Source organism: Desmodus rotundus, chromosome 5 (genome assembly GCF_022682495.2).
Source record: "Desmodus rotundus isolate HL8 chromosome 5, HLdesRot8A.1, whole genome shotgun sequence".
In the NCBI taxonomy this organism is placed as follows: Eukaryota; Metazoa; Chordata; class Mammalia; order Chiroptera; family Phyllostomidae; genus Desmodus; species Desmodus rotundus.
The window spans coordinates 76,675,021-76,689,915 of record NC_071391.1 but is presented as its reverse complement, the minus strand read 5'-3'; the positions used below and the strand labels follow the sequence as shown (position 1 = coordinate 76,689,915).

The 14,895-nt window shown below is 39.6% G+C and overlaps 1 protein-coding gene across 2 annotated transcripts; it reads left to right on the top strand.

Annotated features, from left to right (window-relative positions):
* Positions 1-488: 488 nt before the first annotated feature.
* On the top strand, positions 489-13,539 carry MSANTD4 (Myb/SANT DNA binding domain containing 4 with coiled-coils). 2 transcript variants are annotated; one of them, XM_045204120.3, is made up of 4 exons: positions 489-602; positions 1,574-1,668; positions 9,146-9,758; positions 10,108-13,539. In XM_045204120.3, the coding sequence occupies exons 3-4, from the start codon at positions 9,297-9,299 to the stop codon at positions 10,681-10,683; spliced, it is 1,038 nt and encodes a 345-aa protein (XP_045060055.1). In that variant the 5' UTR covers positions 489-602; positions 1,574-1,668; positions 9,146-9,296; the 3' UTR covers positions 10,684-13,539. The 2 variants fall into 2 exon arrangements, with proteins under 2 accessions (XP_045060055.1, XP_024426650.1); XM_024570882.4 differs by lacking the exon at positions 1,574-1,668.
* Positions 13,540-14,895: the final 1,356 nt, after the last annotated feature.

Sequence of the window (14,895 nt, the reverse complement as noted above, 5' to 3'; positions counted from 1 at the left end):
CCAGTGACCTTGGGAAGGGAAGCCTCAAGAAATGGTTGAGGACAAACTAGGTTGCAGTTGACTGAGCAGATGCTATGCAAGGTACCAGTGGCAGCAACGCCAGGGTCCCACTTCCTCTCTGCCCTTTTAAAAGTTGAGGGTCAAGGACAAGAGCAGAGTTTGGAGATGGAGCTGCCGGTGTCCCAATCACGCAGAGCAACAAAGCAGGCTGATCGTAAAGGCCAATCCTTTGCTAGAGTACACTTGACTGACATGGCTGGGCACCAAAGACTGAGCGCATAGCGGAGGCAGTGAATCACTAGGGGCAGGAATTCCAGGGCACTAACCCGGAACCGGTTTGGGATTCGCCTCCCATTGTAAGGCCAAACCTGAGGCGGGCCGTCAGCCAGAAAGGCTGTACCAAATGACCCAATGGATGAGTCGTATGGAAAGAGCAGCAGCCGCGCCACCCAATAGGCGGTGGCAAGGGGGCGGGCAAGTAGGGGGGCGGGGAATCAATGAAGCATCTTTTTTTTCCTATCCCCTTAGAGGCTACCGGGCGGTGGTGCCGCAGGGTGCAGGTGTGCTGCTCCGTCCCAGAGGACGCGGAGGCTCCTTGGACGGTGGGTGCCCTCGCAGCGGGGAAGGTCCGGACGGGGTCAGCGGCAGGTGGCTGTCCCCTTACCCCCAACACAGCTGCAGGCTCTGGCTCTGCGGCGTAGCAGGACTACGACGCTAGGGAGAAGTACCAGTTGGGGCTGCAGCCTGACCTGGGAGGGTGGGCAGGGCCCAGGATGCTGAAACGGGGCTGCAGAAGTTTGCCAACACTTAATGCGGTCTCTAATTCAGTGTCTAGAGAGAGGACTCTTTGCTGGTTGCCCCATCTCCCACCAGGTGCAGCCGCAGCTTTGTGACCGAGTCAGGTGCGCCCCCCCCTCCCCCCCGATCCTGGGAGGCCTCCTGGGAATACAGTTTTCTGGATTCTTCCCAGGGATTGTGGCTGGGCTGTCCCAAGGGAAGCAGCAAGGAGGGAGTGAAGGATGCTTCATTAATTTTATAACTAGCGACCTCAAGTAAACTTTATTTAACTACCACAAGTTTTAGGAAAGAGCATTTTATTAAGCAGGGAAGTTAATTTCCTACAACAGTGATTTTCAGCCTTTTTCATCTCATGGCACATATAAACTACCAGAATTCTGCAGCAAATAAAAATATATTTTTGCTCACCTGACCAAAAAAAAAAGTAGGTATAATTTTGATTCATTCACATCAGACAGCTGTTGTGTTGTCTGTCTTGTCTTGTCTTTCTTTCTTTTTAATTTGAGAATCTAGGGAAAGAGGCCAGTGCCCTTGACTGAATAGTCAGGTATTGCATGTTTTAAAAATTCTTGCTGCACACCATTGTGCCAGCACACGCGTTAAAAATCGCTGTCCTATAAGAATATAGGTGGCAGGGGGGAAGGGCGTAGATTTTGTGATGCTTTTCTTCTTGAATAGACTAATGAATTTACTCCCCGCCCCCCCCCAATTTTTTTGGACCCAGAATTTACTGCCTGATGTTATTCTGAGCTTTTAATCCTGTCTTGTTATACAGTATTTAGGAACTTCATTCTCCAGTGTTCTTGAAAAAAAAAAATTGCCTAGTTATATAATATGCCATTGGAGGTACATCGTCTTCATAAGGATTACGTAAGTGAACTACTTATTATACTCATATGCACCCAGTAAAGAATGACTGTGAAATGGGGTTAGGGAAGGTGGCTGTTCTCTGCGGTGGGGCATGGAAGATCTGTAAATTTTTAGCAGTTGCAACTACCTTCTGTAAAGGTAGGGACGACCACCAATAGAAAAGGGATAGTATTTGGCATCTAAAAGAGCATCTTCACACATTATGAGGCATTATAGCCCCAGCACCAAGAATATTAGCCTGGCATATAGTAGCAGCTCAACAAATATTTGGGTAACAGATGACAGAAAACCCAAGCTCTGTTTTATGAGTACCAAAATGTAAAGAAGAGGATAGGAAAAAAGCACATTCCTGGAAATAAAGGTTACTTTCTATCCCTGCAAGCAGAGCTGCCAAATTTAAACTCAAGGTGCATTCATTTTGGAATTTTCTAACATTAATCAGAAGCTGTCAAAGGAGTTTTACACAATTAAGCCATGACTGACTAGAAACCTAAGATACAACCTAATATCAATTTCAGTGAGGTTAAAACTGTGTGTTAAAGTGCACTTGGTCAATGAAATGGTCCAGTTTAGCATAGAACAGGCGGGGAGGGACAAAGGGATACCACTTCAGTGAGGTAGAATGGAGTTACAAATTGTTGGAAAAATAGGACATGCAAATGACAATGACTGCTGCCAAAATTTAAAAAATGTGTTGACTCAGGCATAGTTTTAAGAGGACTGTTATTGCTGCCAGGTACCAATAATTTTGCCACAGACCCATTACTAAATTGATCTCATCATCTAAGAGCAGCAAAATCTGATGGTGGATATCTGCATAAACTAGGATTCTCTTGGCAACTGTAATCGTTATTTATTATTATATACTTATATATTATAATGTGTATATTATGATACACAGTATGGTAACATTACCTCCATATAGAAGATAATCTGCTTGTTCCAAAAATAAGTGAATTTTCACATATATTTGGCTCCTGTAGTAAGTTTTCTACTAGCAAAGTATAGGGTTTCCCTAAGCCGACCTTAAAGATATGCTGACGTTTGGCCCCAACCTAGTTTCTCCCTTTTATTTCTGTCCCTCATTAATGTATTTTTTATAAGATCCAAATTAAATGCAGATTTCTTTTGACAATATCCTTGATCCCACCAAAAATTTCTATTTTTTTAACACCAGTGTATTTTGTTAGTATTTCTCTTGTACTTTTCTTATATTCACATTATTTATTCAGTGATGAAATATTCGCTTACTATGTCCACACTTTACTAGCAGATGAATAATAGCTGGTATTTGTTTAGGACTTACTATATCTTTGGCCTTGTGAGATTCTTAATTGGCTTAAGAGTATATGGGTTAAATAAATAAAATATGTTAAAAGTAATTCCACCTTTTGTTTTTGGTTTGCTGTGGCTGCTAGAAGAAGTTTAAATTATCAGTATGTATGTGAAATATGTGTGTGTGTGTGTGTGAAAATCACATTTTTCTATTGGATAGTGCTACACTAGTGTAATCCTTGTTATTCAAGGTGTAGTTCAAGGAGCGGTAGCACTAGCATCGTGTAGGAGTTTGTCAGAAACGTTGAATTGCTGGCCCCCCTCCAGACCTGCTGAATCGGAATCTTATGTTAAGAAGAGCTCCAGGCAATTCATAAACATAAAGTTCGAGAGACACTGCTCTAGCAATATCTTCGGAGTTTCATAATTTTTCTTTATTTCTTGACTTTTTTTATTATAGAGGCTGGTAAATTTTTACATTGATGATTCCCTCTTTGACTCTTGATTTCCTTTATAGAATCATTTATAGACATATTATTTTTCTGCTTTCAGTGAATTCTTTCACTTCTGTGTACTTTTACACCTCTACATTTTAGCAGTCCCTGCTTTTTAAGTTACATATGTGAATGGAATTGATATGTATTCGTGTAATATGTAATACACAATGTGTGTTCATAGCTACATGTGTGCCGTTACAAATATATGATTTTCTGGAATCCCAGGAAATTATTAATATTACATTGGTGGTAGAGAGAAATTTCCACTTTGTTTTGTGCCTTTATATAGGTTTTCTAACCAGATACGTGTATTTTGCTTTTTTTAAAGTCAACAAAGATTTGTGGGTATTTGTGGGGCTTTAAAAATGGTATGTTTCTGTAATAAAAATCCTCATAAGTATACTTGTAATACAATGTTAATCACCTCAAAGTAAAATAAAACCACTGTACTCTGGCCTACCACAGCTGCGTGGCTGAGACAGAAATGACTGCGTGTGATCCCTAGGGCTGGTGGTTGGCAGAGTGCAGTAGCCTGTTGCAGTGAATGTTCCGAAGTTGAAAACTGAGCTTCTTTGAGTGTTTACACACACATAGACGTACATGCATCTTCCCTTTCTGATTTTGTTGGCTTGCATTAACTCTGGCATTTGCACAGGAATAATGTTGCATTAAGCCATATTCATACTCTCACATGGCATCTATCACATATATTCCATTATGTGGCTGTGGTGTAGTTTATTCATGAGTCACCTATTGATGAATATTTGTACTTCTACCAGGCCTTTGCCTTAAAAATATGATAGTGCTTTGTAAATGGTTCAATAAACTAAATAGTCTGAGACCTCTTATATCTTTGGAAACAAAAAAATCATCCCTAATACATCGTAAGTATTTAATTTGATATAACTTTAACTCCTTTATTCTTAAGGACATCTAGCCTGCCGATTCCATTTAAAAATGTATCTAATGACCTGCTCATCATTAGCCATACTGCCTAAGTAGCAATATAACCCATTTACTTGAGATTTTCTATTCAGGTTTTGTATGACTTGACCGTTAACGTTCTTTGGCATTGTTATAGGGTGGGTAGTTTATGTAAAGTTTTTACTTAATCTCCATAAACTGCTTCTGGCCTGTATCAATTTGGGCTGCCTTTTTAAGCATATGCTTCCCCCATAGAAGTTTCAGTTTTGCTTGCTACCGTACCTTCCTTGGGTTACTTTGTTTCACATTCCACTCTTTCCCACCCCCCAATCACCTTCTTATTTTAAGTTATATTTTTACCTCCTACTTGTTAGGCACAGTGGTATGTATTGAACACTGGCTTTGGGCTACCTTAGACCCACACAGTGGTGGAGCAATTGGTAGGGGAAGCAAAAAATCAAGTTTTGAATTCAGTAATTCCTTGAGGTATACTGCAACATACATACCAATAAAAAGCATGTTTGGGCTGGTTTAATTATTTATAAATCAGTTTGCTTCAGTTATCTTTTTATGTGGCTCATAAACATTGTACCTCATGAGGATTCTTCGGTCTCCTCGGGAAAAAAGCTGAATACTTATGCAGCCTGTTTGATCACTTGACTTATAATGCTGAGGAATGTTAGGCCAGAGCGCTAATTAAATGTGGTCCTCTAAAATCACCAATCTTCAAGAATGTTCACTAAATTGACTTGGGATCAGATGTTAAAACATTGAACTTTATTAATTTTTATTAACATTTCAGATGTGCAAAAATAATTAGCTGTAAGTGTACTAGTACACCAGCACCCTGACCACTGAACAAAATAAGTTCGTTTGTAACATTTGTCCATTTCTGTGGTGTAAATACAGCCATTTTGGCCAGTTTCTATAGCTTCCAACATGAATGACATCATTGAATGTGGAATTGGGAAGGGATGTGCACAGTTGGCTTTCGTCAGCTCACACCAGCAAGTTCCAACGTACCCCTAATTGTTGCATATATATTATGAAGCATAGAAGACCCATGGACCTACCACTTGGCTTAAGAACTAGAACCAGTAACAATAATACCAGTATTATTGTGACCTTCCTGTTTCTTTTGTCAAAATTGTTTAGAGTTTGCTTTTGACGCAGTACTGTCAAACTTAACGTTACTTTCTTAGAGTGTGCCATGCACTATTCTCCATACTTTAGTAAATCCTTTAATCCACAGTATCTCTATGAAGTGCCACTGTTCCCTCACAAATGAAATTGTACAGGGCGTGGGGGCATAAGTCACTAAGACCACACAGCCAGGAAATGGAGAGCCAGGTTTCTAACCCAGAAGGTCTAACTTTGTGCTTGGAACCACTATACACATTGTCTCTTTTGGTGCTTTTAATTTATGAATATATTTACTTAATAGTCTAGTGACAAGAGGCTTATATTCGACTATAAGTGCAGTATTTGCCCAAGACAAGATCAGAAGTGCTGCCATTGATTATATGCTCCAATTTAGTGAATTTCAATTTTATTAAATATCTTTTGGGAAGTTTTGGAAGTCTACATTAGAATTGGTTTGCTTGCAATTTTTTTTTTTGCATGCTTTGCCCTTTTTTATGAGAGTGAAATTGACAGTGATTTTTTGAAAGTTCATTTTCTGCTCATATTTTTGCTGATGTTATTAGATACATACAGAATCAGTTAAACAAAGACTACTGGGAACTTGAAAAGGAAAAATTGCATAAAAGTTTAGTGAAATCATATAAAATACTTTTTTATTTGAGTTTAGAAATAAAGAATTTGTGTCCTCTTCTCAGTCCTAAACAGAAAAGACTCAAACAATGATAAAAAATATTTGCGTAGTTTTTCAATTAAATTTAGTTAGCCTTACTCAATTGTTATATTTTGCTTTGGTATAAGATACTACTTGAATTGTCAGTTACGAGAGAAATATTTTTCACTTTGATAAAAATTTAAATTGGCCAATATTACAAACCAGTGTAGAATGAAACCTAACGAGCTGAAGCTTTGAGGTGTTTTTCTGCCTATACACAGACCTTATCTAAACCTTCCACATACATAAGAATCTGCTCTTTTTGAACATCTACTAAAAGACTTGAATCTGAAAATCTAGCGACAGATTTCTAGGATTTAGCAATCACAAGCTGCTGATAAAGTGGAAGGAGGTGTGACCTAAGGGAATATGGATGTAAGTTCTATCATTTAACTGGCTGTGAGGTGTGCAAATTATTTAACTTCTCTGAATTTTATTTTATAACTACAAATGCTAGTATTTCATACTCAGTGCTGTGGTGGGGATTAAATGACAGGACATGAGGCTTAGCGAATATTTGGTGTGAGTACTTCATGTTGGTAGGAAGTGTTTATGATCACACAGTGATGGAGCTGGAAGGGCCCTCTCTGTAGGGGGGGAAAGTCGGCTCTGTCACAGTGATCAGTGAGTGAATGTGAAGTAAAAAACATGGTTTATGTGTATAACCCTTACTCTTTCTGAGCCCTTGTCTCCCATTACCTACTTTTAAAATCTCTTTTCTAAGGAAAAGATTTACTCAACATCTTTTCCAACTTCATACTCTTCCTTCCCGTAATGCAAAGGCTGGAACACAGAAAACCACATTTTCATCACCATTGTAATGAGGGATTTAGGCTGTGCTCTAGATTCTGCCAATCACATGCACTTATTTCAGGCTTGAAATCAAATTGTCCGAGAGATTCGGTGTGTTAAGTATTTGCCTTATACTGGGGTGGGTCTAGCGGTTCTCAAACTTTAGCATGCGTTAGAATCATCTGGAAGGCTTATTGAAGCACAGATTACTAGCATGTGAGTCAGTTGGTCTAGGGCAAGCCTGAAAAGTTAATCTTTCTAACAAGTTTCAGGTGCGTATACCCTTTTTGATGCTCTGACACTATGAGTTCTGGAATTGGAGAAGCATTCTGTCTTGCATCCATCTAAGAGAAATGTTTACAAGAAGATCTTTCCCATTCAGAATTTATATTAAAATTTTGACATGAATATTTTAAAATTAATTTCATGGTGTATCCAACCAAGCATAGGTGACTTGCCTATATCATGATCTTCAACTTTGCTGTTAAACTGGCTTGGTCTCACAGTGGTGTCCAACCCGCGGCATGCTGCCCAACACAAAATCGTGAATTTACTTAAAACACTTAAAAACTTTTTTTTTTTTTTTGCTTATTAGTTTTGGTTAGTATTTAATGTGTGGCCCAAGACAACTCTTCTTCCGATGTGGCCCAGAGACGCCAAAAGGCAGGACATGACAAAGTACTGAGGAGTTCTTCAGAGAAAGGCAAATAATCACAGGCATTAATTGGAAACAAATATAGTATTCAACTTTGCTTTGGTCGGGGTTAGGAGCTTTTGTTTAGGTGGTTTGGATTGAAGGAGGGGGAGGATTTGGTGAGCATCGAGGGGCAGAATTTCAATGGCAAACCACAAAAGTGTGTGTTGGTCTCCACAAGGTTTAAGAATTATATATATATATATATTCTAATTTAATTGGTGATCTTTTTCTTTAACAGATTAATTAGGTGGGGTGGCTGGGGAAAATCCTTGCCACTTTTATGTTACCCCTTTAATTCTGTTGTTTCCTTCAAGCGCTTTCATTGTTTTGGGAAATTTTATTCCAAGCTTAGAGTTTATGTGTAGGCTTAACCTAAACATGCGTTTTAATTATTTGGGAAATAATAAAATGTAAGTAGTTGCCATTTCTTTGACCAAATGACATTGCCTTGAAGTCGTTTCTGAATTTTATTGATTTTGTAGCACAGCCTTTTAGTGTTCCTCAAAAATTATTCTCCAGAGTCTGAATTTTTCTTTTTGATATCTCAAACTAGTGATGATTTGGCAAAGTGGCCCATTCCTTTGTTAAAAAATTATGCTGTGTGCACAGGCTCTGGGGAGATGACGGTGAGCAGAAACCTTGCCACCTTCATGAAACTTCTAGCACAATGGGGAAGAGAGAGACCCTTGGCTATGTGTCAGCACAAAGGTAACATTTAGACAAGAAAGGCAGGTTTGTAGTCATGGCTTTTGTTAGTGTGATGTGACGTGTCAGGAAAGGCTTCCCTGAGGAAGGGATGTCTAATCTGGGAGCTGAAGCATAAGGAGGAATTGTAGGCCAAGAAGGAAACAGTCCACTTCCTGGGCAGAGGGAACAGTGTGTACAAATACCCTGAAGAGGGGAAGAGCTGGACGAGAGTGAGTGGCTAAAAGAAGGCCAGAGTAGTGGGAATAGAGAGGATAGATTGGGGAGAGTAGCGTGGGAGAAGGAGCTGGCGAAGTGGGTAGTAGAGTAAGAGTGAATATTGGCAACTAGTTAGGAATCATTACAGCAGCCCAGGTGGGAAATGGCGGTGCTGGCAGGGACAGAAATAAATGCAGGCAGTTTTGAGCCATATTTAGAGTGTTTTTTTAAAAAAGTTTGGTATATTGCCCTGACTGGTTTGGCTCTTTGGTTGGGTATCGTGCTGCGAAGTGAAAGGTGTCTGGTTCAGTTCCTGATTAGGGCACGTGCTTAGGTTGTGGGTTCGGTCCCTGGCTGGGGACTGTACAAGAGGATTGATGTTTCACACATCGATGTTTCTCTCCCTCTCTTTCTCCCTCCCTTCTCTTCTCTCTAAAAAATAAATAAATATTTTAAAACTATATATATAGCTTATTGGGTTGAGGTACATTGCAGATGTTACAGATTGATTAATTTTTACTTTTTTCTCTTTAGGAATCATCCAGGCTGCCTTTGCTACTAATGGACAGAAAACTCTGACTTAAAGTGCCAACAAGGGATTGTCCTTGAGTTTTGTACTTTGTGGCATTCCTCAAATTCTCGTCACATCTTCTCTTACAGTAAAAACTGCATTTAAGTTAGAAAAATGAAGCAGTTGAAAAGGAAAAGGAAAAGCAATTTTAGTGTTCAAGAAACTCAGACTCTTTTGAAGGAAATTACAAAAAGGAAAGAAGTCATTTTTTCCAAGCAGCTCAATACAACAATTAACGTGATGAAGCGAATGGCTTGGGAGGAGATTGCGCAGTGCGTGAATGCTGTGGGAGAGGGGGAGCAGAGGACGGGGACAGAAGTGAAAAGAAGATACCTTGACTGGCGAGCACTTATGAAGAGAAAGAGGATGAAGGCGAACATTAAGCTGGTGGGTTCTGGGTTTCCCCTTCCCTCATCCGATTTAGATGACTCTCTGACTGAAGAGATAGATGAAAAGATTGGATTCCGAAATGATACAAATTTTGACTGGCAAAATGTGGCAGATTTTAGGGACGCAGGTGGATCCTTGACCGAGGTCAAAGTGGAAGAGGAAGAAAGAGATCCCCAGAGTCCTGAAGTAAGTATTAGCCTATGAGCCCTTTTATTCATTGAATATCTTCAGTTCTGATGTGTGAGTTAATTATAGTGCAGGAGCAGCTAAGAAGTTCCCAGGTTTTCAAGCTAACTTAGAACTAGCATATAAAGTCGTTCAATTTTTTCTTTATATCATTAATCTTTTTACCTGAATATACTTCTCTCAATTATATGTTAGTGACATCAGCTAATTCATTGTAAATATTCAAAATTCAAAGTCAATGGTTTTATATCCTCAGTACAAAAAGATTTTAAGGAATATTTAAATTAACAACCATGAAATAGAAGTAATACTGAAAATTGTTCTGTTTTTTTTTGTTTTTGTTTTTCAGTTTGAAATTGAGGAGGAGGAAGAAATACTGTCATCAGTCATACCAGATTCCAGGAGGGAAAATGAACTTCCTGATTTCCCCCACATTGATGAGTTTTTTACTCTGAACTCAGCACCATCGAGGTCTGCCTACGATGAGCCCCATTTGCTTGTAAACATAGAGAAACAGAAACTAGAGTTGGAAAAACGACGGCTGGATATCGAGGCTGAGAGACTGCAGGTAGAGAAGGAGCGGCTGCAGATTGAGAAAGAGAGGCTGCGGCATTTAGACATGGAGCACGAGCGGCTTCAGCTGGAGAAGGAGCGTCTGCAGATTGAGAGAGAGAAGCTGAGGTTACAGATAGTCAACTCAGAGAAACCGTCTTTGGAAAATGAACTTGGTCAAGGAGAAAAGTCCATACTTCAGCCACAGGACATAGAAACAGAGAAGTTAAAACTCGAGAGAGAACGCTTGCAACTGGAAAAAGATAGGTTACAGTTTTTGAAATTTGAATCGGAGAAGCTGCAGATTGAAAAGGAACGCTTACAAGTAGAGAAAGAGAGACTTCGAATTCAGAAGGAAGGACACTTGCAGTGATTTCTGTAGGTCTCCTTTAACGAATGTTCGTAAACCATAGGTTTTCCTCCATATCAGATAATATCAAAATGGTCACAGGATTAGCTGTTTTCCCCCCTTGTTTAATGTCAGTGTTTTCAGTAGGAAAAGATAGTTATATGTGGGTCAGTATATACTTAAGTAGTATATTGTATAAAAATATGTGCCCTAGTGTAAACGGTATAGCAGGAACTATTACGCTGTACTCCTTATATTAGTAAAATTACATGAGTGTGTATAATCTGTGCACTTAGAGTTTACAATTATGTCTGTAAAATTCTAGCTCAGTGGTTCTTAGCTGGGGGGTGATTTTTGCCCCCAGAAGACACTTGGCAATGTTCGGAGACATTTTTGGTTGCAACACTGGGAAGTGGGGTGGGTTGCTGCTGGCATGTGGTGGGTAAAGGCCAGGGGTGCCTGCATCTGGCAGTGCACAGGACAAGCCCCACAAAAAAGAATTGTCCACCTGAAAATGTCAGTATTGCTGAGGGTGAGAAACCCTACCCCGGCCTGACTGTGCACCTCTGTAGCTTTGGTGTATAGTTTCAGAATATTAAAGCCTCAGATATTTATGTGGGTAGTTACTTAAATGGCCAAAAAACTTTATGAAACATTACTGTGTAGTAGATAGAGTTTAGGAAGTGATGACGACTATAGGTATTTTATTTCCATGTTTCTATCTATCACCCGATTTGGAAAACAATACAGGGAACATCAGAGATTGTCCAAAACGAGTCACTTTGAAAAGCAGTTCATTCATCTAAGTAATGATGCTTCAGAAGCAACACATACTTTTTAAGCTTTAGTTCCCTTTTTTCTTGGAATCCATTTTCATAGCTTAGATAAAAAACACTTGTCTTTTCAACCATCTACTGAAATCTTCAGGTGAGTGAATGGGTTGAAGCTAGTGAAAATGATAAGAAAATGGTACCAATCATCCATGAGCTTGAACTCAATGAGTGGTTATTTGACTTTTAAGATAAATAATAACAGCTGTTTGGGGGCGGGGGCGGGGGGAGAATGTCCTCTGAGTCATGATGATGATGGTGATGATGAAACGACTATGATGGTAGCTGTGTGTTATGAATTAGGGAAGCACTTACTGTGCACTGTCTGACCTAGTCTGTAGAACAATTCTTGAGAATAGCACCTACTCTTATTCCTTAATTTGAGGCTCAGAGAAGTCTCACAGTGAATAAGTGGCTGATCTCATGTATTGTGTATTTTGTCTTTGTCCCTTCCCGAGGAACAGAGTTTTTATCTTCAGTCCCGTTGGTATTTATTCTGAGACCAAGGACTTGCTTAACCTGGTGATTTGCCTTCAGTCCCCTGAAGGTGCTTTTCCACAATACAGGTGATTCTAATGCACACTAAAGTTGAGAATCACTGCACGAGATCACTTTGTACTTTCTGATTTCCAGGGCTGATACATATGTAGCTTTAATACATCTCTTCTGTTGACAGATATTACCTTGATTCTGCATTTGTTCCTTGTTAATTTAAGAATGTCTTGAAATCACATGTGGTATTGAAATATGGGTATACAAAGAAAAAATATGCTTCTGTTTAGTTACCTTGACTTTGAAATAGTGTTATTTTTCTATAACTGAAATAAATGCTTCTACCCTAGAAATAAAATTTGCCTACACTAACTATCTGAAAGCTTATTTCAAGTGATGCTGTGGGCTATTTCAAGTGATGCGGGTTGAGCCTGGAAGAGAGCCTTATCATGGTGAATGGGGGTGGGGGGCCTAACTTTCCTGTTAGGCGTTGTGCTGTGTGCTTTTCATACATTATTTTATTCCTCAAAACAACCCCTGAGCTAAGTCATCTTATGCCTGCTTTTCATAAGAAAGGAAACTTCCTTGTTAATTAACTAAATGCCTGAAAAATGACATATCAGTCCTGACCCAAGATTTTAGTATAAGAGCTCTAAGGAGGAGTTGTAGTGAAAGCTTGTAGGTGTAGCTAGATGTTGTAGCTTTGCCACTTACTACTTGTGAAAGTCATTTAACCTGCCCTGTGATTTGATTTCCTCATCTATAAAATAGGCTGAGTGATACCTGGCCTACCTATGCTTCATGGTTTTTTGCCTTCCTCGTTCCACCCAAGTTGTCCATCAAGTCCTGTCTTGTCTTTTGACGTTTCAGATCAACCTTCTCCAACCTCCTGTGAAGTCCTTAGCGTGGTGGCATTTGCAAGGTGTATTTCAGCAGTCTTCCGTCCAGGCTCCTCTCTTCTTACTCCTCCCTGTATGACACTTTCCAGAATAGATTTCCCCAAAATAATGCTTTTATTGTGTTGTGAGAATAAATAGGGCATGAAGAAGTGGAAGAGGAGCAGAGCATTGGAATGATCACAGGTCCAGTCCCAGCTTCACTTTATCAGCTGGGTGATGCAGGACAGTAGGTGCCTGAGCCTCATTGTTCTCTATTACATCAAATATATATGCCCCGCTTAACTCTCACTGTGTATGCAATAACAATAAGAAAATGCAGTTTGAAACTAGAAAGCAGCTTAAAGATAATACAAATGTGTCCTACCTGAAATTAGTTTCCCATTTCCTTTTGTATCAAGTATAAAGTCCTGCTTTGTTTAAGATTTTCTTTTACCAAGATAATTAAATGCTTGTTGAGCTGCTCCCCAACTAGTCCACTAATTTTTCTTCCCTTTTTCTTTGATCATGTTGCTTTCCTCCTTGACCTTCCCATTTTCTGTCTTAGCGTGACAATGAACGGAGCAAAGCTTTTCCAGATCTAGAGACTTGATCCTTTCTGCCATTCTCTACCATAACTTACAAATATTAAAATGAATTCTGCTGAATAAAGTTGGAATATTTAACTGAAACATTTAAAGTTGGAGTATAAAACTGGTATTATGTCTTCCAAAGTCTCCTTGGGGAGCTTTTGAATAAATATGTTGAAGTCAACATCAGTCTGCTCAGCTTATGACTCACTCCTCATTTGTTTGAGCGCTGCCCCTAACCCATAGGAGTGCCTGTGGCAGCCGTGTGTGTACCGTGTGAGTCTGTCCCTTTGGATGTACTGTGTCCTCTTGCACCAGAAGTGAACTCGGCATGGGCTGGCATTCCCTGAGTTAACTACTATTTGGAGGATTCTCGTTCGCATTGAAGATGATCTATGTCCTGACCTAGACCTAATGTTTCTCTTGGTAATTCTATACATAAAAAGAGTGACAAGGATTTTAAAAATTCATATATATTCACTGCATGCTCTGGTGCCCTCCTACGAGACTCAGGATCAGTTGTTGGGTTTAGTTTCTCTTTGCTTTCTATGCTTTTTCCAGATTATTGCTCTTTCATTCCTTTGTGGAAAAAAGAAAAAGCCCTGCATTTTTGAGGTGGACACCCAAAATCACTGTATTCTTTTCATTACTGTTCTCAGCCACCCTCATTCATTGACTCATCTGTCTACCATTGGTCATCCTAGGAAGTTCTCAGGTAATTTTAGTGTCCGGATGAAGAATCCCCGAAAGCTTTGGCCACTTAGTTCTGTGTCTTCATAACCAGTTCCACCTTCTCCACTTCATCTCAATCACTTGTTCTGTCTCAGTATTCTGGGTCGAGCTACCTCTCCTCTATAATAACTAATTCAAACACCAACTCAGTGACTACAATCCCCAAGCCTCCCAGCTTACTGCAAGTGTTTATCATCCTCAGCACTTGAAGTCTAACTCCTCCTAATTCACATATCCAGGTAGACTGGTGATACTCTGGATTCAGAAGCCCTCTGGGCTGTCAACACTGTCTGCCAATCTTACTCTGGTTCTTTAGTCTACCCTCTTCCACTCTCCAAAACCATATGTTGTAGGTTAAACTATCTCCCAAAAAGATGTTGAAATTTGAACATCAGGTACTTGTGAATGTAATGTTATTGGGAAATAGTATTTATGGATGTAATCAAGTTAAGGTCATACTGGATCTGGGTGGAGCCTAAATCCAATGACTGGTATCTGAATGAGAGGGAGAGACATGGATATGGGAATACACGCTGGGGAGGACCCTGTGTGAAGCTAGATTCAGAGATTGGAATGATACAACTATAAGCCAAGGAATGTCCTTGCTGGTAACTACCAGAAGGTAGGAAAGAGCATGGGGCAGATTGTTAACTAAGTTAACAAAAGCTAACCATCACACTTAATCAGAAAGTGGGATGGGATTCAACAATCTATAAG